At 37.8% G+C, this 23,153-nt stretch overlaps 1 protein-coding gene across 5 annotated transcripts; it reads right to left on the bottom strand.

Moving 5' to 3' along the window:
- Nucleotides 1-205: 205 nt before the first annotated feature.
- Nucleotides 206-23,140, bottom strand: LOC145482070 (DNA ligase 3-like). Of its 5 annotated transcripts, none has more exons than XM_081460652.1 (28): nucleotides 22,643-23,137; nucleotides 21,055-21,351; nucleotides 20,680-20,786; nucleotides 20,315-20,359; nucleotides 19,766-19,852; nucleotides 19,499-19,578; nucleotides 18,934-19,011; nucleotides 11,321-11,492; nucleotides 11,127-11,216; nucleotides 10,491-10,517; nucleotides 9,958-10,023; nucleotides 9,692-9,760; nucleotides 9,354-9,416; nucleotides 8,982-9,061; nucleotides 8,507-8,594; nucleotides 8,082-8,159; nucleotides 7,753-7,788; nucleotides 7,361-7,448; nucleotides 6,515-6,657; nucleotides 5,805-5,879; nucleotides 5,176-5,322; nucleotides 5,050-5,080; nucleotides 4,365-4,573; nucleotides 3,806-3,883; nucleotides 3,168-3,203; nucleotides 2,789-2,874; nucleotides 2,562-2,628; nucleotides 206-1,855 (listed from the first exon to the last, which is right to left on the bottom strand). In XM_081460652.1, the coding sequence occupies exons 1-28, from the start codon at nucleotides 23,028-23,030 to the stop codon at nucleotides 1,751-1,753; spliced, it is 2,916 nt and encodes a 971-aa protein (XP_081316778.1). In that variant the 5' UTR covers nucleotides 23,031-23,137; the 3' UTR covers nucleotides 206-1,750. The 5 variants fall into 5 exon arrangements, with proteins under 5 accessions (XP_081316778.1, XP_081316779.1, XP_081316781.1 ...); XM_081460655.1 differs by having other exon boundaries at nucleotides 1,755-1,855; nucleotides 3,179-3,203; XM_081460654.1 differs by having other exon boundaries at nucleotides 1,755-1,855; nucleotides 3,164-3,203.
- Nucleotides 23,141-23,153: the final 13 nt, after the last annotated feature.

The following is a 23,153-nucleotide window of genomic DNA, read 5'->3' on the forward strand; positions in this document are numbered from 1 at the left end:
TGGTTTTAAGGAAATTTTAACTAACATTCGTTTTCGATCCAATCCTGGCTTAATTAAGCTATCGCGAACAATAACCATTGGAGATCAGACAAGGTAGGCTGGGTTTTTAAGTGCGTATTTTTTCCGTTAGCTGTGCATGAACTTAACATCGCTTATTTTAACGTTAACTTTGAATTAGTTTTCTTTTCAATAACATATTTTTGAAATTCCTCAAGTGAGGCCACCCATCGTGGAATTAACTAATAAACTCAAGCTGAATTCGAAGTCAATACTTTCGAAGATATTTTAGTTTGGCGAGGTTGGAATCTTATTGACTTCCAAGTAAATACGTTAGAATGATATTGGAGTTGTTTTCTTACGCGTGGTTGACATTCAATCGGTGCGGTTTAATTACTTATGTTAGCCCAAGTAGCCCCAGCGCGCGTGTCACGTAGGTTAGTCTCTATGAGGCCGTGTTTGTTTTGCCAAATCCAGTGGCATTAGGAAGTCTTGAGAGACGTGTTCTTGCATTGTGAAGTAAGGAAAACAAATACTTTACCAGTTCCCCTAAAAGGTTACCAGCAAGCGAGATTGCCATTGCTGTTTTCGTTGTGGTGTGCTCTTGAACCCCCTGGTAGCTTTTCGTGAAACCTCCCTTTAATATGACGTGCACGAGTGCGCAAAATGGAGCTATCATGCCCGCGCGGGATTATCCGACTTTTCCCGCAAGAAAAAAACACTAAACAAAAAAAAGAAAAGAAAAGAAAAAACGGTGTTGTTTAAGCAATTTAATTATACTTAAAATAAGTATGTCAACATGCCTCACATTGCATTTACTCCATCTCATCCCTTGATATCTGTCGTAAAACGGTAACTGCAAATCACAACTAATCAAGCAGTTATTGTTTCGGAAAACTTCAGATGACGATTTACACTTTTGAATTACGAACTAGGAATATCCTTGCACGTCCAAGAAATAACGACAAAGAAAACACGCAAACCCTTTCACCCGAATTCCTGACAATACAAAAATGTCTACATCCGCTGTTTCTATTAGTACGCGTCCAGTAGAGGTTGTCGTGACAGTTAACATAGAAAGCAAATTCTGTAGACTACGAGAAGTCCCTCTTTCGTTTAGTCCGTCGAGCGTGACGCGAAAAATATCCGCGACTGAGCAAAAGTGTAGTCTACAAAATATTCTGGGACCTGCCTGTATTATTCTTCTCACAGCGACTCTTAAAATGCGATGGGGATTGCTACCCCGGGATTTTTACCGTAGAGCGGTCTATGAAAAATCAAAGCGTGGCATTTGAAAAGTAACAGGCTTAAACAATGTTAGAATTTAATGTGTTTATTGCATAAACTTCGGCCATGTGTCGTACAAGTGGCTTGTATTGTGTGGAATTTCGCTTCGCATCTGTTGGGTTTCGCACAAACATAGAGGGTATTCAGTCTGGTACAATAAATAAATTCTTATGTTACGATATTAATTAATTCCCAGTCTCGTTTAACAGACGTGTCCTTCGTTCGTACTGAAGTGTCTTTTCTGAAGTAACTTCTGAGATCAAATCCCCAAAATTCGGGAAGCTGTGCACTGATCCGTGTAACATCTGATTGGCTGTTATTTTGGCGCGAAAATTCAACAACCAATCAGAAACACTCCACTCCGCAATCATCTCCACGGAGTTACTTCCGACATTAATATGGTATTTTCGGCTCGAGTATCCGGCTTCTACTGTGTCACTTGCAGTGGAATCTTCACCAACACATTTCAAAGTGTAAATTTATTTAGGGACACGACACGTCCTTTTTTGATACACTTCCAAATCCATGCTGGCGTAACGAGGCTGGTCGAGCCTTCCACTGTGTGACCATCCTGAATGAGCAAGAAGGAAAATCAACTTTATGAATATGAAAACATTAGATTTCCAGTTTACTGGTAACTCATTTAATGTAGGGGAGATGAAAACACCGCTTAAGAGGCACTATCCGCATTACGCCGGAGAAATTTGAAAAAACAGCTTTATTTCTAGGTTAGGCCTACCGTTCACACTAATCCGTCACGGAAACGCAGCTTCTCGAAAACGCTCTTCAAACCGAAGGAATTTGAATACACTGACTTAGCGATTTAGTGTGGACGGAAAACATTTTGTAAACGGAGCTTTTGGAAAACAATGACATCACGATAGTTATGTGATTTCCATGCCTGAGTTTTCCTCAACCACAAATCCAAATATGACGGGTGATTGTTGCGTTTTCAAATTTCTCCGGCACAGCGGTGTGGACGGAAAACATTTGATGGGTTTGCATAGTGAAAACGCTGTTTTCAAAATGTTTTTATCTCCGTGAGTTACAATTTGCGAACATAGTGCTATGTTTATCTCGTTCTTCTCATTTCCAGCTCTTCAAAGACGCACGTTACATGCCTGTAACGTAGTGTCACCAAGCAAGGTGACAGTACGTTACAGTCACAGCAGCGGTAATTTCGTACTGTCAAAGCAGCTGTAACTTCCTCTCGAGATTTCTTACGGCCATTAACACATAGATTTCGAGTACGCAAATAACTTTGGGTTCCTTGTTACCTTGGTGTCACTGACAATGTGAGTCGCACTCGCCTTTTCAAACTCCTCCACCAAATCTCCGTCGTAACTACAGGAATTATGTTAAGAAAACGAACCAGGAATTGCGGAAAAGGCAAACACACCTTGCTTACATGCTTGCTTAAATACTTGGTTGACTTTCTACTTCGAAGTGCCGCAAAGACAAAAACCTAATTCATTGAATAACTGGAATTTAAATCAAAGGATACGCAATGACATATCTTTTGAGTTTTGCCAAGTCCTCGAGATCTTTTGAGAGAAATATCGTCAGTCCACGAAAAACATCCTTCAAAATCTGCAGAAAAAAACAACAGTAATGAGTGTGTTAAAAAAACCGCTTATAAACATGGTAAAAAAAAAAAAAACGATTTAAAACCAGGTGGCAAGGAAGGAGACATTCATTTTCAGGAAAGCAAAACATTCAAATCAGTAGGGACCTTCAAGTTCTCTATTATGGAATTTACATTAGCATCTGACAAGCGCGGTGGCAGTTTCTTAATTCAGCCAACTGTCTTCACGATTGCCTGTAAAATTTTTAAACATCAAGCGCAATACTGAAGTACAAGTAAAATATATTCTCTAACTTGCCATCTGCTTACTCGGGCTAACGTCGCTCTCAAGGTCCTGCAAAAAAGAGAAAACATTGAATTAACGATGAAAAAGTTCAACATTCAGAAATGAAATTTACACAAATGAATGGAGGAAACCAGTTGCACGGGGAAAGAGTACGCTTTTCTATTCAGGATATTTCCTGGGACTTCTGAACTGAGAATATCAAGAAAACAGCGAAAGGTGAGACTTTCGTGAACAACATTCTAAACCTAATACGAGAAACAAAACTTCCCGAATTCCTCCCCTTATTTGGGGGGGGAAATGGGGGTGCTTTCACGTGGATGAATAGGCCATTTCCAAGTTACCTGGCGCCTCTGTTTCAAAACGAGTCTTCGAGCAAAACCCTTCATATGAAAATGAGTTTGATTTGTATGAAAATGAACATGTACGCGGAACTCATTTTCATATCAATGATTTTGCACGAAGACTCGTTTTGACAAAGAGGCCAAAGACAACTAGGAAATGACCTACTGATTTTGAAGCCACAACTACCAAAATTCATTGGGCGAAACAGCGTAAAAAAATTGAAACAAAATATACAAAATGGAAAATTCTTTTCTGATCCCAGGATAGTTTTCACTACATGTTTTCATGTCCCTGTACCAAATACTCACTTGTGGATGAGTGAATCTCTGATGGTGATCCTCGTTTTTTTGATAGCATTTTGATCCGTACTTGCAGGCCGGCTTCGACTGAGGATAAACAAAAACTTCAAATGAACGCGTTGTCCACAGCTTTAGCCAGCAAGATATTTTACCATCAATATACTTCTTACTAAATATCAGGGATCATACTTAAGATTACATCAGAAGATTTCTAACGAGAATGGATTAAAGTAAACATAATTCAAGTGAGCCATTCGTTAGCACTGAATTCTTTCCCCGCTAGAAAGTACGCCCAAAAAACTCATATGATAGCTCCAGGGGAAGTACTCTGATTGGTCAGCTCCACTGACGTAGTTGCACAGAAGAGTTGATTGGTCGATATCTGTGTGCGAAAATTGAAAACCAAGATTCAACCAATCAGAGACACTGTACGGATCTACGTCATCAGCAGCTGCAGGGAATAGGGGTCGAGTCTCCGGCGTCTCTTGACCGGAAAAACTGAGCACGCGGAAAGAAAGATTTTTACTCGTCCTACCAAAAATCAAATGAAAGATATTTAATATCACACCTTTTTATTAGGCGATCCTTCTTCTTCAGAATCCACAGCTTTTCTCTTTCTTGTTTCTGTTTTAGCTTTAGGCGGTTTCTCAGAAGTTTCACTCTTCATCTCCTCGTCCTTTGATGGAAGGTCATCACCATCGTCCTTTATGTCATCACCATCATCATTTCCATCATCGTCATCGTCATCGTCATCATTGTTTTCCAAGTCTGCTATATCTACCGCGAGGCAACACTTCGTTATTCAGCTACACAAGCCATCTAAACACAGGGACTCACTTAACACGTGTGTCCATGTATACCTTTAAAAGAGCCCAGTCACGGTATTTTGAGTTATTTTGGCCACGTACAAAATTACCTTTAAATCAAACGAACCCTGAAAATAAAAGTTTACTAAGATAGAAAAACAACACAGAGATAATAGTAAATCATAAAGGTACAGGCATGGCTACGGATGGAGAAGAGTAACACGGATTACAAACGACGCACTTGAAAACTTTAGGCTAAACTTTCAGAGATGCAAAAACCGTGACACAGCTCCTTTCAACCTTATACGTGCATGTATGAGTTCAAGTTCCAAGTTTTTCTAACTCATGTATAATATTAAGCGAGCAAGTGGAGCGTTATCTGGACTGCTCTAAAAAAATGGTAACGTGTTTGTTTCAATTCTGTACAACAATGTAATGACTACTTACTGGTTGAAGCTCTCGAGTTCTCGAATAAAACCTGTATAAAGGTTCACAAAATCAGCATGAGAGGAAAACAAGAGGCTCCACCGAATAAACGAGACCAAAGGAATAGATCGATGTGAAATACTGTACCTTCAGATGTGGCAAATCATTTGCAGTTTTCCAGTCCTTGTCATCTCTGATCCGTGTCACACGAGGAAATCTAATAGATATTCCATGCGCAGTGTGTGTGGTTGATTTACTGAATTCTGCTCCTGTTATCTCCCACACTGGGGCTTTCTGAAGAGAACAAAAAAAACTTCAGAAGGTGAGGGTAACCAGCAAAACTTTATAGACGATTTGCATCTAATACTTGAAGCGTGTTGGAACGTATACGAACAAAAAAGAAAATTAATCTTACGGCCATTAGTTCGAGGTCAAATCTTTTATACAAGCTTGGAACCCACCACAATGAATAAAAGTGATTGCCTCTGCTTATAGATCCCTACCCTTGCCCTGAGATCCTTGCTTTTCTTTATAACCCCCCCCCCCCCCCACCCCCCTATTAACTTGATAAAAGACTCGGCCAATCAGGAAAACTCGGGACAACTGCAAATTCACTGACGGAGTGTTTGGGAGATCTACAATGCCTGTGCTTATTTAAACAGGAAAGAAGACAACCATTGATGAAAAACCGAACATCAAGGAAAAAAACCTAAGCATGTCTAACACCGTTCAACTGCCCGTAATAAACCCGTAACATAACCTGATACAATGTGTACCTTTGGATCCTCAATAATAAAGTCAGGAACCAAACTGCGATGGATATTTAGCCAGGAAGGAACCTTGGAAGGGTCCTAAATTTGAAATCACAAATCAATCAATTAATTCCTTCCCATTGACTGTCAGACATTCCTTTTATGTTGCTCTGAGAAATGTTTGATGTATCATCCATCAAATGAATTGCGTGGTTTATTCCGTGAAATACAACTGTTAACCAAGGCTTCATTTGTTTTAATACATATATATATATATTTTTTTTTTTTTTCAAGCAAAGACCAAGGAAAATATAACGACCCTTTCCGTTATGCGTGAAGGTGCGGTGGCCTCATGGTTAGAGCCCTCAACTCTGGATCGTGTGGTCTGGGTTCGAGCCCTAGCCAAGGACACTATTTTTGTGTTCTTGGGAAAGACACTTTACTCTCACAGTGCCTCTCTCCACCCAGGTGTATAAATGGGTGCCAGCAAATTTAATGCTGGGGGTAACCCTATGATAGACTACCATCCCATCCAGGGGAGAGTAGAAATATTCCTAGTCACTTCATGCTACAGAAACCTGAATAAGCTCGGGCCTGATATACCAATTGACTCGTATGCAGACTTATTTTTCCCGTTATGTGGATACCTCATAAAACGTTCTTTAGGTGTTGATCTGTACATGGTCATGTAAAATGATTACAAGATTTCACATCATATAATTCAAATTTCAAACCTTGCTGATTTTCTTCATTTTGAGTTCTCTGTTGAGTTTCTCAATGGTCTTATCATCATGACCATTGCCGCACTTGGCCACTGTACACCACTGTTTAGTTGCTGGATCCCAGACTCCCATCAGAAAGATTGACATCAACCCACCTGCAAGGATTACAAGGAACATCGAATGTAAAGAATGGTGCAAGACATGAGCAGTTGAAAGCTTTACACTAAGGAGTTTGGGCACAATTTATCAGACCAACAAAGAAGGTTGCATGTTAATAAAACATTTTTTCACATTTTTATTTCCATTCAATGGCTCACATCAGTTTGTCAAAAATTGGCTTAAAATTAATCAATGGCTATTAAATTGACATCAATAGCTTATGTTATACTACAAGTGACAAAAAAAAAGGAAACTACACAAGAACAAGACAACAAGAACAAAGGACACAAAAACAATGAATGAGAAAATTTGAGACTGCAAAGAGCGAATCGATCTAAATTATTTTTTTGGTTACTTACGTATTTAATCTATCTACATATTGATTTGATTTCTGGCGAGGGCTAAATATCCATTTTTTTTTTTCAAAATAATCCTTCTTAGTTATTTCACGTTCAGTTTAATATTTTTTTTAGCTATTTTTGTTTTAATAACCTCGTCATCCCACCTCCGATAATTGGCTGCATATGCACAATTTAAAGTTAGGATGTCACTGTGAATGGAGACGCAATTCTTGCAGCACAAGGTAATGCATTCTGTACGTTCTAACTGTACAATTTTACGGTACATATGAAAAACATCTGGATTGAAATATCAGAAAAGTTGACAAGTCATTACCATTGTAATCTGACGACATTTTACCTTTGTTCCCTGTGCCATAATAAGCCCCCAGTACCACCAAGTCAGCAGTATCTGCCATGGCACCCTCTTCAAGATAATCTTTCTTCATCTGCAAAAAAACAAATATATTTAGAAGAGATTTCCTGATCAGAATGTTACACTGGGTAAGACTGTGTAGACAAAAACAATATTGATCTGTTATTGACAGTGTTGTTTACAATCCACGTGACCCGGCCTTTAACAATGCTTTGGCTCATAAGGTAAAATTAAGTGTACTATTTTGCTGCCTGTATGGAAACTATTTTGTCTGCTGTATGAACACTCGGTAGCAATCAAACCATGTATCCAGAGACAAAATGCACTAACCACTACCTTGCCTACCTGGAATTATATATTTACAATCATGGTAATACCTTCAGCCAGTGTCGCTTTCCTGGTTCATAGATACCCTGAAAGCAAGCAATGTTTAACACACAGGTTCAATTAGTAAATTTGCACCACCATACATCGCATGTACCTTGAAACAGTTTACACAGTTTGTAAAAAGTAATTCTGAATTAGTGTAAGATGAAAGACATGGTGGTTGTAGCACATAAGATCAAAGTCCACATAATTACCTGATTTGCAAAAAATGTTTACAACTTGAGATGTTTACAGAAATCTGATTTTAAAGTGATGTAATACAACTTACTGATCAATGACTGTAAAATATAACTTTGTAACAAATCAAGGTACTAATTACGTTAACATCCTTGAGCATGAGTCCTTCAAGGCCCTCTTTCATGGCTCTTGACATTAACTTTGACAGTTCTTTTTCTGTCTGCAAGGAATGAAACCAAAACAACCATAAGTAAAATTCTAAGGCATTATTCTGAAAACTCTACTGTTTTCTTAAACCATACATAACTTTGTGTCAGTCTTCATAGTTACAATGAGCTTCACTAACAAGAAGTACATCTAAAGAGACTGAATACTGAACATGTAATTCACAATAGAAAGTGGTTATTTCATTTGTCAATAAGTTCACTGTAGTTTGAACTGGATAGAAAGCTGAACAAGCTGTGCAAGCTGTACAAACTCAAGCTGTACAATAATCAAACTGAAATGCATGCAAGTGTGAAAAAAATGTAATATTCAGTGCCCATACAGCAATTTTTACAGATATACCTTCAAGAAATTTGTTTCTGATAACATGATTTTATTTGGGATGACAGTGACATTCTTCTCCAAAACTTGTCGTCTCTCTTTCATACTCCTAAATTAAAACATCATCATTAACTCTCTGACAAGCATAAAGCTTAAATATGTATTTCAAAGACACTGCTTTGGAAGTCAGATCAGGCATGCATTGATGACTACTCTCTCAGGGTTGTCTCAGTCCACCGAAGTGTAAAAATGTTTTGTAGAAAATGAAAAATGTCTAAATGGCCTGACAAGACTCAAACAAATAGATAGAAGGGGTAAGTTTCTAAAGAAACTGTGGTGTTGCGTCAGTGGGGAGTATAACAAGATAATTTGGTTTTATCAACTGGGTTGATAATGTGAATTGGCCACTGTAAAGAGATTTGAAAGCTGATGTTTCGAGCGTTAGCTCTTCGTCGGAGCGAATACAACAACATAACATACAACTCAAACAACTTACTTTTTCATAAGATTTTCATCATTAAACTGGAGACAATCAAAGATAAACAAACACACACTGGCATCTTTAAATGCTGATTTCTGGGAAAAAAAAGAAAAGAAAAAGAAAACCATACAATGCATAATCTTCAACGCATTTTTAAACAAAACAATTACAGATTGGCCAATATCGATATATACAAAAAATTCTAACTTGGCTCTGAGCTGCCACGTTAGAATTTCAATATATTGAAATTGGCCTTTTCTTATCAATAGTTGTAATTTTATATACACTAAACATGGTAGAAACCTCTGTAGATACAAGAAATATAATTAAATTGTTATCAAGTGCACATAAATTAAGACATATAAAACATTTTAATAACAAATATACCTTATGGATGCCCAGAGTTCCAAACGGAAGAGGTTTGCTAGTCTTGTTATCCACTAGTAGAACCTGCCCACAATACCAAACACATATTAATCTAACCTGCAGGCCACCAATTTTAGTTTACTAAAATAGTTTACTTTATTTGAAAAACTAGTATTTAATAATAATTACCTATGGTTGCAAACTTGTATACCAATCCAAAAAAATATATTATCATAAATGTTCATAAAATCTCAAATGGGACAATATTAAAATTACTGGTTAGGAGGTCCACGATAACACAGTTCAAAGTTTCGTGACAACTGAGGAGATACCAAAAAATAGCAAACAAAACAAAATACCTCGCTGTCCAGTATTAGGCTGTTTCCATGGGGACAGGCTTTTGGGAGGTAATCCTTAACAGGGGCGACCTGAAAAAAAAAGGTTACATATACTTGTAGCAATAAGTAGGTAGATTTAACTAGCAGAAACATCCACTGCCAGTTGTCATCAATTTTACATTTTCCTAGTAGTGCATTTCCCTTAAAAGTCTTGTGGCATGAAACGTTAGATTTCAGAACTTGACTGCACAAAGAACATAAAGAAATAAAAAGTACATTCAACTCGCCTTATGTGAAACGACAGGTTTGAGGCTGCGGCTAAAAAACTGGAACTCACTGCCACTCTTGTGAACCTTGAAAGTCAAGTGGAATTAAAGAGGATAGGAACTAATGAAAAAAATCAATGGCAGAAAGCACTTTTTACTGGGAGCCAACACACGTAGAATACTACATATTATAGACTTTTTTCTCCAAGACAAACCTCTAGTGAAAGCCTTTAATTTAATGGGGCTAAACGAAATTTGCATTCAGTTGAAATCAAGCCGATGCTGGCCAGCGGTCTATCTGGTAAGTGGGGGTACCAGGAGTGGGTGTCTGGAAAACCTGAATAGCGAATAGCGAATAGCGAATAGTTGCGAATAACGAATAGCAAATAGTCCCGAATAGTGCAAATAGTCTCAAATAGTGTGAATAGTGGCGAACAGTCACGAAAAGTGGCGAATAGTGACGAATAGTTGTCAGTAGTCACCGCTTTAGATCTATAACATCCTGCGTTAATTAATTATCCAAATAAGCAACAGAATTTCAGTGAATTTATTACCTTTTCTTCTCTGGACTCAGGCCAGGGCTGTCCATCGCCGACATAAAGAAAACAGAAAACACAAGGATAACCCAATAAAGACATATTTACACTTATTACGTTTATAAACACCTTTTGCCCTGATAAGCATCTGTGTTTTTTAGCAGGAAAATCCCATCCTACGTTGCAGCGAGGTTGACTGCGAGATACTGGGTACCCTATTTGCTACGATTTGCTACTATTTGCCACTATTCAAGACTGTTCGCCCCTATTTGCACTATTCAAGACTATTCGCACTAGTCGCTATTCGCTATTCGAGACTATTCGCTGGTCGCTTTTCGCAACTATTCGCTATTCGGGTTTTCCAGACACCCACCGTGAGCCATGTGCTTTGCTTGTGGCGTCTGGCTTGTTTGCTTTTTTGGCTTTCTCTCCCTCCCTCCCTCTCACTTGGGTAAGAATATCTTCCACACACCGTTTTTTCAAAGTGCTATAATGACAGGTGCCTGGAGGTGGACTGTGTCTGGGCTACCATGGTGACCTCCTTGCTGCAGATGAGAATGCTGCCCTCCTCTTCTGCTACCTTTTTACCTTTACTACTAATAATTACCAAAGAATTATTTGAACATCGATCTGAATTATGTTTTTACAAAATACCTGAACTCTCTCTCCATCATATTTTATCTCTGCATACATTCCACTTGGACATTTCTTCAATGCTTGTGAAAAACTCTTACAAGCTTCTGCCTGGGAAAATGTCCAAAATCAATCCAGTGGTATTGTGTAGTTCATAGTTCCGTTATAAGATCTTGAAACACTGCTTCTAACCATCTGGTAACAAAGAAACATACCAACATTGGTTTGACAGGAGTCATCAAGGAAGCTCTGATGCTTAGTTTTTTGCTCATTCCTGGTAAAACACTTGCTTTGGCTTCTTTCTTTTGCAGGCAACGCTGTACAACATCACTGAGGTTATTAGATGCTTGAAATGCCTCATAGGCATTCGGATCAAGTGCATCCAAACTGAACAGTGAACAAGTCACGTAAAGACATTAAAAACACATAACAAATAGTCACATGTATACATGTACTGTTTTAACATTAGCCACTGTGTAAGACTGGAGTTAAGCTTGTGAATGAAATGGAGAGAAACATGAATGGTTCACCATCAATAAAATCAAGGAAAACAAAGACAGGACAAATATTGCATGCGAAATATCTACAGACTTGGTTACACTACAATACTAATGCATGGGATGTTTACAGACCAACTGCATGTGTTAAAAAATATATATATTTGATCATGGCTTTTAAATTAAGATATGGTCATTAGTGGTATCAAACATCGATAAGTCAGCTATAGTTTTTTTTTTTAAATACAATTTAATTTTTTCCCGCAACCTGTCAGAACTCCTGTAGTTATTACACTGTACATGTACATCCAATGAAACACACCATTAATGATGGCTATATTAAATATACAATCATTAACGAGCGTGTGTCATCAGGACATTGTTTGCAGACAAGGAAATGAGATGAAAGATCAGTGTTATTTGCCTTGGAATAATTAAATGATATACATTTAATGAATTCAATTTAAAAGAATTATGATTAAGTTTATCTACATGCAATGGAAAAAAATAGACATTTAATAACAATTACAGAAGGGGGTGGGGGGAGTACTGTGAAGCCCCTTGGAGCAGAAAATCCTGCAAAAGGGGGGGGGGGTCAAACTGGAAAAACCCCCAAGGGGGTATGGATATTTTCTGGAACCACAGTGCAATGATGGCTCAATTATTCTTATTTAAAATGATAAACTTGTTTCTTTTAAGTTAAATTTGTCCCTGCTGTAAGGGGGGGAGGGGGGGGGGTGGGGGAGTTGGCGAACAAATCCACAAATCCATCTGAAAAATTCTCGATACAAACTGGATTATGATTGCGTTACACTATGGGAACACAACAAGTCAAATATGTTTACAAGCAAAAAGTATGTAATTACAAACTTAAAATAAATTTAATTTACTTATACATGAAATGTACATTCATATCTTCATGTATTCAGAACTGTAGGTACTACATTTATAGGAGAAATACATTTAATTTATATTCACTGTTATTATAAACTTTATTCTCATTAATAGAGAAAAAAACTAATATATCATCTATGTGGTCATCTTTGACCACATATTTTTTTAGGTGTTATATAATATCCAATAAGACACGTCGCTCATGATAGCATATTAAATATGGCTATCATCAACGAGTGCGTATCATCAGGATATAGTCACACAGGCCAGGAAATAAGAACTACATAAGAACTAAGTACAAGGAATTTACTCTAAATGTAGGTCGAACAACTTATGATACTTCGATCTGGTAAACAAATGTAATTTGGGCCACATGCATGTAAAGGAAATAGAGCCTATAAAAACAAATCAAAAATCACTCGTAATATTACAAAACAAATGTAATGATTATTACTCATGAATCAATATTTATGTGAGCCACTGGTACACAAAATTATCATTAACAATTGATATTAAGTTGTAGTTATCATCTGGTATATATCTCCAATAAAACACACCACTGACATTTGTATATTAAATATACCAAATGTCAGTAAGTGAGTGTCATCAGGATATTGCTAACATCAGAATTTATTATAACAAATATTAATCATAAAATAAAACTAAGAAAATGGTATTTGTAACAATAATTTAAAATATCTATTGTATCAACCTGTAGTGACTGGTGTGGTAATAAGTAAGAAAGCTGGCTTTGTAAGAGTAATGTACAGTGTAAATGCATGAAGACCCTTTTGCCAAAAGAATCAATTAATACTTATGATAAATATTCACTAATCATTTAATATTAAGGTTTATTATATGGCTGTGTCTCACAAGGACTGGGAACTACCGAATTCAAGAATTTGATTGGCTGAGATCGATATTGACCACAGTCTAGATTTTCCCATCTAGACCGGCATCTAGACCGATTACATTTTGCTGTGAAAAATTTGCAAACTAAATACAAAAATATTGACTATTTTCTTCCAAAATATTAGTTCCAGAAAATATCCATATTATGAAAGTGCAAAGCCTGATGAGGAAAAAAGTAAAGAGGACAAGTTTGGCAGAATTACAGTGCAGCTCAGATATATCCAAACCAAAATATACGCGTAATTCACGTCAGCCCAATACGCGTATACGCGTATGCATATACGCACATACGTGTATACAGTATATATACGTATGCCTAATTAGTATGTATGAGCTAACCTATTGTTTTTTCTTTTCTTAACAGGTCATTGTTGTTTTCAATGGCTTGACAGCTTGCCACAGAGCGAGAAAGAGTTTTCTTTATTTTGAATACGCGTATACAGTATACGCGTGTATGCCTTCAGACTAGAGTTATTAGCAAAATGTTGGCTGAAACTAACATTTTGCAATTGGGCACTTGACAGAAAATTAACTGAGTGAATATAATTAAAATAGAGAGTATTTTACCGTTAAATCAAAAATTTACCGTTTTTTTTTGTCAAATAGAACCTAAACGCTTCAACAATCCCATCCTCATGGAGCAAACACAACCAAATGATAATTTTTTTTCGACACAAAGTAAACACGGTCCAAGCAAGCACGCGACTTGGAAACGTGTGACGAAACACAGAACTTTTCCTTGAAGAAAATTAAAAATAACAAAATGTGAGCGGCGCATGATAGAAACTTCAGTAAACAGTTCGTTCGTCAGGGAAAGTGAAGAAGCTAGTCATAAAAGGGGATAAGTGACGATTTTGGTTGCTTTTCTTTTTTCTTGCTCCAAATTAGCTGAATTTTTGCATGTGGTCTTCAATGTAATAGAAAAACGTGTTCCTGTATTTTTGCCGCTGGTTTTTGCTTCACTTTATAAAGACGCCGCTAGGAAAACCGAGTGGTTTTTTGCATATGCAATATCCTGAAAACGAAGCAAGGTTTAGCGCAAAAACTACGGGACATTGCTAAACATACCTAAACAAAACTCTATGCGAAATTTGGAGCGTTTTCGACAAAGTTCACTTTTGATTAAAATACCTAACGCCCTTTTCCCGCCGAGGCTGCAAATAAACGAAGCCGGGCCTTTGTTATGATAAACAGAGCCGATCCTTTGTTATAATAACCAAGCCAAGCCTTTGTTATAAGTCGAAGTCTCGCCTCGGTTTATCATAACAAAGGATCGGCCCGCCGCGACCGCAGGGACTTTGATCTCACTTAGAAAGCAGCAAAATGTCAATTTCACGCAACGTATAAGCTCAAAAATGTTGATTTCAGGTCAAAAAAGGTTTAAATGTTGATTTCACGTTAACGCGTGACGGCAAGGATGTTGGTTTCACTTAGAAACCAGCAAAATGTCAATTTTATGCAGCGCATAAGCTCAATGATGTTGATTTCAGGTCTAAGTAGGTTGAAATGTTGATTTCACGTTAACGCGTGACGGCAAGGAGGTTGATTTCTCTTAGAAACCAGCAAAATGTCAATTCCACGCAACGTATAAGCTCAAAAATGTTGATTTCAGGTCAAAAAAGGTTGAAATGTTGATTTCACGTTAACGCGTGACGGCAAGGAGGTTGATTTCTCTTAGAAACCAGCAAAATGTCAATTCCACGCAACGTACAAGCTCAAAAATGTTGATTTCAGGTCAAAAAAGGTTTAAATGTTGATTTCACGTTAACGCGTGACGGCAAGGATGTTGGTTTCATTTAGAAACCAGCAAAATGTCAATTTTACGCAGCGCATAAGCTCAGTGATGTTGATTTCAGGTCTAAATAGGTTAAAATGTTGATTTCACGTTAACGCGTGACGGCAAGGATGTTGGTTTCACTTAGAAACCAGCAAAATGTCAATTTCACGCAGCGCATAAGCTCAATGATGTTGATTTCAGGTCTAAATAGGTTAAAAATGTTGATTTCGCGTTAACGCGTGACGGCAAGGATGTTGGTTTCACTTAGAAAACAGCAAAATGGTAGGAGCCCATGATGGGCTCCTGAAAATGGTAATTTCACGCAACGTATAAGCTCAAAAATGCTGATTTCAGGTCAAAAAAAGGTGTAAATAAAAATAAAATGAAACAAATAAACATTTCAATAAACACTTTTTCAAATACGGCAACGTCTTCAATGGCTAAAAAATCACGAGATAAAACATAGTTTTCGACAAACGCGATCGTAGCTTTATGTCACGCACCACCATAACTTCCAAGTTCAAAATGCGCTGGTACCTCTTATGCCTGACGAGGACAACAACTTTGGCGGCTGTTTAGTTTTGGATTTAAGAATTTGATGACTCCACGTGAAATCGCTCTATAAATAGGGCTGACAGATTAACAGATTAACCCTTCTGCGCAACGTACGGGTCTCCATACATCTGCATGTCCCCTGATCCCAGAAGCTCAAAACACTACAAATCATGCCGATTTGAAATAAAATCAACGCAAACTGGATCACAGATCTGTTACAATCGATCGCCACTTGCTGGCCATTATTATGTTTAAATCTAGTTACCAGTTCGAGAAACGTCCGCAGAACGTAATCGCAATGCATGCCGGGAAGGGTCTTTACACCTCGTGCGCGGGAAGACATGGCGGTCGATACAAGACAAATTTTATAAGTCTAAAACCAGTTCTCGCTTTCCAAACTTTGACGCTAGCAACGCTTGGCAAATGGGCCACAACTCACCAGAGGGTATTTTTCTTGGGCAAGAACTGCTCTTGGACTTTGCTACCTGGCTCGATCTGACTTCGAACGCCGATAACACGATTACGGTATCTCAGCTGCCTTCGAAGTTTCAGAACACATTTTGATTCTTTAAAACGTGCTGATGACTTACGGGTTTATCGAGGCTTTATGATGCCTCTCAACCACCAGGTAGGCACACAAGGTACTTTAAAACAATGCTTAAGATATTAGTTGACAGAGCTCTAATACGGCACATCTCTTTTTTGTTTGATGGCATTTCGTTTGACGCTCGATCGATTCACGTGTTGTGTTCACGTCACAATAACCGGTGTAAACAATCCGTTCCCAGATTTCCGCTCTATATGCTGTGGGATTTGGTTTTGACTTCATATACTATAAACAGTCTGCCTGTTTGCTGTTCAACAAATAAACTCCTAAAGACATGGCTAGGAAAAGCCAAGTTTTTTGCCTACGTTTTAACTCGAAAACAAAGCAAAAACCAGCGACAAAAATACAGAACCACATTTTTCTATTACATTGAAGACCACATGCAAAAATTCAGCTAATTTGGAGCAAGAAAAAAGAAAAGCAACCAAAATCGTCACTTATCCCCTTTTATGACTAGCTTCTTCAAGTGTATTTTACCATTTGGAACAGTTTGTGTCAGATAATTATAACCGGAGATATAATTTTCTCGACAAGGTCTTCGGAACGCTTCAAACAATAAACATTCTCGCAAGCGACTTGCCGACGCATGGCAAAACACAGAACTTTTCCTCGAAGAAAAAATAACTAAACATAAGCGACGCACCAGTGAAACTTTGATAAACAATTATTTGGCTAAAGAAAGAGCATTTTACCATTTGAATGAACGATTTGTGTCAAATATAACTGGAGATATAATTTTTTCGGCAAGGTCTTCGGAACGCTTCAAACGATAACCATCTCACAAGTGACTTGCCGACGCATGCCTGAACACAGAACTTTTCCTTGAAGAAAAAATTAACTAAACATGAACAGCGAGCCATAGAAACTTTGATAAACAATTATTTGGCTAAAGAAAGAGCATTTTACCGTTTGAATGAACGATTTGTGTCAAATAAAACTGGAGATGTAATTTTTTCAACAAAGATTTTCAGAACGGTTCAGACAATAGACACTTTCCATCTCGCAAACGACTTGCTGACGCGTGGCGAAACACAGAACTTTTCCTTGAAGAAAAAATAACTAAACGTGAGCGGCGCACCATAGAAACTTTAATAAACAATTTTTTCGTCCAGGAAAGATTATTTTACCATTAGAATGAATGATCTGTGTCAAATATAACCGGAGATATCATTATTTCGAAGAGGATCTTCAGAACGCTTCATTCAGACAAACATTTTGCAAACGACTTGCTGACACGTGCCGAAACACAGATCTTTACTTGTAAAAACATTACGTTCACGTGTTAAAATTGGGAGTTCAAGCGACTGTTTCAATATTCTTCCAATTTTTGGTAGCTTAAGATCAAGCAAGTGTTAATAAACGGTAGTTTGTTGGTGAATTTGCAAAGTGATCAAAAACTCGATATATGATAGCTTTCATTGATCGGCAGGACGTTTTAACAACATGCAAATTTTGCTTTGAGGCCTTTTTCATTCCCAGAAATGTAATGTCCTTTGTTTGACTAACAATGCTTCACATAAAGAAACTTGTGAGAATGCATAACAAAGAGACATTTAACGAATTAATTTATTTTTGTTTGCCATATAATAAACATCTTATTAACCGAGCTTAGTCGATCTGTATGTGAGAATCTTGACCTCGGTCATGTGTACAGACCTCACCGCATTCGGTCTGTACTCCCGACCTCAGTCAAGATTCTCCCATACAGACCTCCTTCTCGCTTAATAAGAGCTAAATTATATCCAATGAGATTCAACTACTGAAGATCACGTACTAAATACTAGCTGAAGCATCTGTAAGTGAATCATATTTAGATAGACTGTGTATTGCCAATAGCAAAAAGACTAATACATGCAACTTATATAAATAAGTCGTACTAAATTCTCTCTAACCAATGCACGTACTGTAGTTCATTTCACTACTGATAAGAAAAATATCACATTTACATGTACATAGTACCTGTATATTTAAACTCTGTAGAATGAAATAAACACACATAGAAATCAACACAAAACTAGTGAGTGCAGACATAAATAGAAATGTGTAGTTCCAGAAAATACAGCTAATGGAAGGGATTGGAATTTCCTGAGGGGTTGGGGGCTGAATAAGACCAAAATATTTAAAGAAATGTCTGAAGTTTAATTGGAATTTCCAGAGGGGTGGGGTGGGGGGTATTTTTTGGGACTAAACAATGTACATTTTGTTCTGACATATCACTTACATGTAAGTCTCCAAATTTCCACTGCAATGGACTATTACTTTTTTGCTTGAAGCACTTAAATTATCATAAACCCCAGGCCATACGATCGTAACATGTCAACGCAATGTATCCCAATATTGTTGGGCGCAACATGTTGCGCGTTTGGCCACCCTGTTGCGACATGTTGCGAGATGTTGTGTCTCGTTGGCCCAAGTTTGATAATGGTCAAATTCGAGCCAACAACAACCAACTTATCGCCACACGTCACAACAGGATGGCCAAACGCGTGCAACATGTTGTGTCCAACAATGTTGCGATATATTGCGTTGACATGTTGCGATTGTTTGGCCGGGGCTTAACATGTGAGCTTGAATTGCAAATCTTACACATGTTTTGCTCCAGTGTTCATTCGAAGATCATGTTTGATCAGACGAATGACAAATTTCAAGTCATTGGCAGTGCACCTGAAAAAAGAATGTCAGTGTCACTTTTTAAGAAAATCAATCGATGAATCAATTATTCTAAAACGTTTCATCAAGGAGCTAAGAACTCGTTCAAACCACGAATGTGTACAAATTACATAGTTACACTGCAATACACAATAATAATTATTATTATTTACCTAGGCTGTAGCCAATATGAGGCCGACTGACGCACTGGCCTCAGTCATTTTTGTCAAGTTTGTTGGTTTTCTTTTTGAAGGAGGAAAGTCAAACACTGCTAAATATTTGTACCTAGTAAGAGAATTAAATCATGGACATTGCCTCTGTCATATTTTTTCTAGCTACAGCATCTTGCTTACACTTCTAACTACATTAATTTTGCACTTTATCCACATAGAAAAAAATATGCTATGAACATAGAAAAATATATTGTACATTAAATTAATGTTGTCTGCATTTAATGTAAAAAATAGTTATTTTAAAATAATAACCTCACAATTTGAACTACCTCCTTGTGATTTTAGCAAGTTCCCTTTGCTGGTCATCCTCTTTTGTCACAGTCTTGAGTTTATCAAGAAAAGCATCAACCTTTTATAGAAGATAAGGGATAAATAATATTATTATTAGCTATTAATAATTTTCATATTTCCTTTTGACTAGAGGAAAGGTTCTATGTGTACATCATTACCCTGAGGACTTTCCAATAAGAACATGTCAGTGGTTTCTTTTAACAGAGAAATCATCACAGTAACTAGTCAAAGAAAATATCACCTACGTCTTGTAAAGAAAGTAAACTTTTCTTGAGAGGTTTTATCAAAGAACTGCTCTCATGAAATGTGCTCACAGTCTCTGACACATCACCCTGCAGTGAACAAAGAGAAAGGACATACGTGTATTATCTTGAAACACGAACCAAGAAACAAGGTTTAAGTACATAACTAGCCAACAGTTGCATTAAATTTATAAAGCCTTGGTCAAACAGCTCACGATAGTCAATGATAGTTGATGATAGTCAGTGAAAATTCAGGGAGAATCATTCAACTATCATCGACTATCATGTACCGTTTGGCCAGGCTTTTATTTTTTTGACTATCATCAATTATCATCGACTACCATGCGCCGTTTGACCAAGGCTTAACTATCCCACAACAGCATTAACCACTACACCGACCCATTTGAAACAAAACTGCATCTTACAAAATAATTAGTGGTTCTAAACTGAATTAAAATGAAAAACAAATCTTGACTACTGGACATATGTTTTGTAAATTAAATATTACAAATTTTTTGCTGTTGTTGTTGACCACTGTACATGTAAAGTTACCTGTTCTAAGTCTGTCATCATGTCATCTTGACTGCAGCCAAAAATCTAGTAGTAAATGCATATTAATAATATTAACTTCTTTGCTGGGGGCAACCTTATTAATAAAATACTTGCTTGGGGTTTCTGACAGATATATACAGTTGTATTATGTTATTTCAAAAGTGTCAGCCTGTGATTGAAACTGGCAGAGAGTTGTCACAGTTTGATTGGCAGTTCCAAATGGAAGCCAACAGAAGTTGCCAAAAGGATGTCAAAAAGTTACCAAAAACCAATAAAAACAATCCTAAGTGGCAACGGTAAGGTACGGAGCACTGTAAATTTACAAAATATGTACAGTTGAACATGTACAGCGTGCCACTGTTTACCTGGCTGAAGAGTTTAACGAGTTGTTTGCTCTGCAAGTTGTACACCCTCTTGTTTACCCCTGGCAGTAACATCTTCACCCATAATGTAATGTCCCCAGTAAATGGATCTGGGAAACAAGACCACTGTGTTTATACCAGGATACAAGTAAAGTAAAACACATTTATTTACTTTTGAAAGTTGTGACTCGCTCAAGGTCACTCAGAGAGAAAACTGATTTTTTTTCTTCACTTTATTGTCAAACATGTTACATGTATCCACTTACTTGTCTAGTCACAAGTCTTCTTGGGGAGATGAAGACAAAAATCAAGAACACCATAGACTTCAACCTACAGCTACACATGTACTGTGCATATCTCTCATTAAGTTGTCCATACCTCCAGAACTGCCCTTTTCAAAGAAATCAGACAAAATCTTGCTCTTAGCATTGTAACTTGGTTCCTCAGCAAGTTTAATACAGATCCTTCGGAACTCTCTAAAAGAATTGTCCTTGCCATTCTCATCATTACCACCCTTGACTGGAGAAGAACTGTCACCACCATCACCAGAACCGGCAGCTTTTTTAATATCCACTGAAGCCGACTTTGACGCAGCAGAGGTCTTTGGTTTACCAAAGGGAAGAGTAGCTTGGACAGCTTTCTTTTTTGGTGAAGAAGAGCTTTTGGTTGCTAGATCTAAACAGAAAATTAATATCACACATATTCAATGTTTCTGTCAAAAATGACCACTCAGGTTTACATGTAGATATAATTCCCATTCATGGTTTCTTTTTGGTTTTCTCTTTTCCTTTTTTTTTTTGCTTAGGGAATGTGTGGTTCCAGAAAATATCCATACCCAGCCCAAGGGGGATTATTCAGAAATGGGGATTGGGCTGGAGAAGGGGAGGGGATCACACCATAAATCTTTGTGGGAGGGGTATGGATATTTTCTTGAACAGCACAACACCAGAAATTTCACTCCACATACTGAATTGCCCCACCCCTATAAGAAATGATAACATGATGTTTTACAACAAAGTTCCACATAGTGCCTCTGATTGGTTGATTGCATTGTTTTATTGGATAGCAAAAGAGAAACCAGATGTTTCAGACTTTTGTAGAGCTACATGCTGAGGAGCTGTTATGAGAGTAAGCTTACAGTTAGGCTGTGAGCAGTCTCTCTTTTCCTTGAAAATCCATGGGGAAGAACACTAAACAAGTAAGCATGCAAGTGTGACATGCAAGCAGCGATGCCACCAGCTGCTAGTTGTGCGGGCATCAGAAGATGAGCAAAATGAGAGACCGCAATGGTTTCATACAACATTTTGGATGCTACATTGACAAGTCTCATCAATGACACCTCTACCCTTTTTTTAATATGACAATTTGGTGTTTAATTTTTATGCAAATCTATTGAAGCTTTAACCGGTAAGATGTGACCAATGGTTCTTCTTTAAAGGCCTCCTAATACCATAGTCCTTCAAAAACTAATGTGAAGAATAAAACTAATAAAGAGGTCACAAGATCAAAATTCAACAGTAGTGCACTTGGCAAATGTCACTAACCGTAGGAGTCACACCAAAGGAGACAAACATTACAACCGAGTTTGGCGTGTGCTACATGTCACTTATAAAGGTTACTGACAGATGTACGTCACAACTTCTTAGACTGACCAATAGAATTACTCCATCACCAGAGTGCCAGGCATCCAAAATGTTGTACAGTGTATGACAGTCAGTCTTTTCCCTTGTCTTCTAATGCCCGCACTACTAGTAGCTCGCCACTTGCCACTCGCACGTCACGCTCACAGTCACGCTCAAAGGCTTACATGATTTGTGTTCTTCCCCGCGGTTTTCGAGGAAAAGAAAGACTGCTCGCAGTCTAGCTTACAATTCATATGGAATTTCTGGGCAAAATCACCAACGCCTATTTTACTGAGGATGATTTAAGTGCAGTTCCCCCATTCCGGACATGTATACTCACTAACCTTTTATTAGGCTTACGATTTTCGCTTGATCGTCATCCTTGAGGTTGCCGAATCCATCCAAATCATCAGTGCCGTCGATTTTCTTCGTTGTCGCTCGAGCCCGGGACAATGCATCAAAAATGCAGGGAACATGGTACCATTGTTTCATCATCCCACCGTCTTCGCTGAACGGATTTGAAACCAACTTTCCAATTCGAGTCGAACTCTTCTCAATCTGTTGCTTGCAAGTTTTACATTTGGCCCTTCCCTGCGGAGCATACTCCACCAAAAATGGCTTCTCTCCGCCTGCATCCGCCATGATGTTCAAACGCCAAACCAGTCGTCGATAAGTATACCAAGTTGAACCGGCCTCGGAAAGCTGAATGTTACGTCTTAGAATCGCAAACATAGGCAAAATCTTTTAAAGCCATTATGATTAATTATGCGTGTGAAATTTTTGCAGTCCAAGCAAAAATTATCGGGGCAAGCTCAAACTTGTAGACTCCGCCATTGAACTACTGCAGCTAACGCC

Source organism: Orbicella franksi, chromosome 3 (genome assembly GCF_964199315.1).
Source record: "Orbicella franksi chromosome 3, jaOrbFran1.1, whole genome shotgun sequence".
Lineage (NCBI taxonomy): Eukaryota > Metazoa > Cnidaria > Anthozoa > Scleractinia > Merulinidae > Orbicella > Orbicella franksi.

Excerpts from the sequence above, each read along its gene's own strand:
- LOC145482070 (XM_081460652.1), bottom strand. The coding sequence starts at position 23,030 with ATGTTTGCGATTCTAAGACGTAACATTCAGCTTTCCGAGGCCGGTTCA. Across the intron at positions 7,449-7,752 it reads GAAAGCGACACTGGCTGAAG|ATGAAGAAAGATTATCTTGA; the intron begins GTATTACCATGA and ends GTTTTTTTGCAG. Across the intron at positions 1,856-2,561 it reads ACATTGTCAGTGACACCAAG|GATGGTCACACAGTGGAAGG; the intron begins GTAACAAGGAAC and ends TTGCTCATTCAG.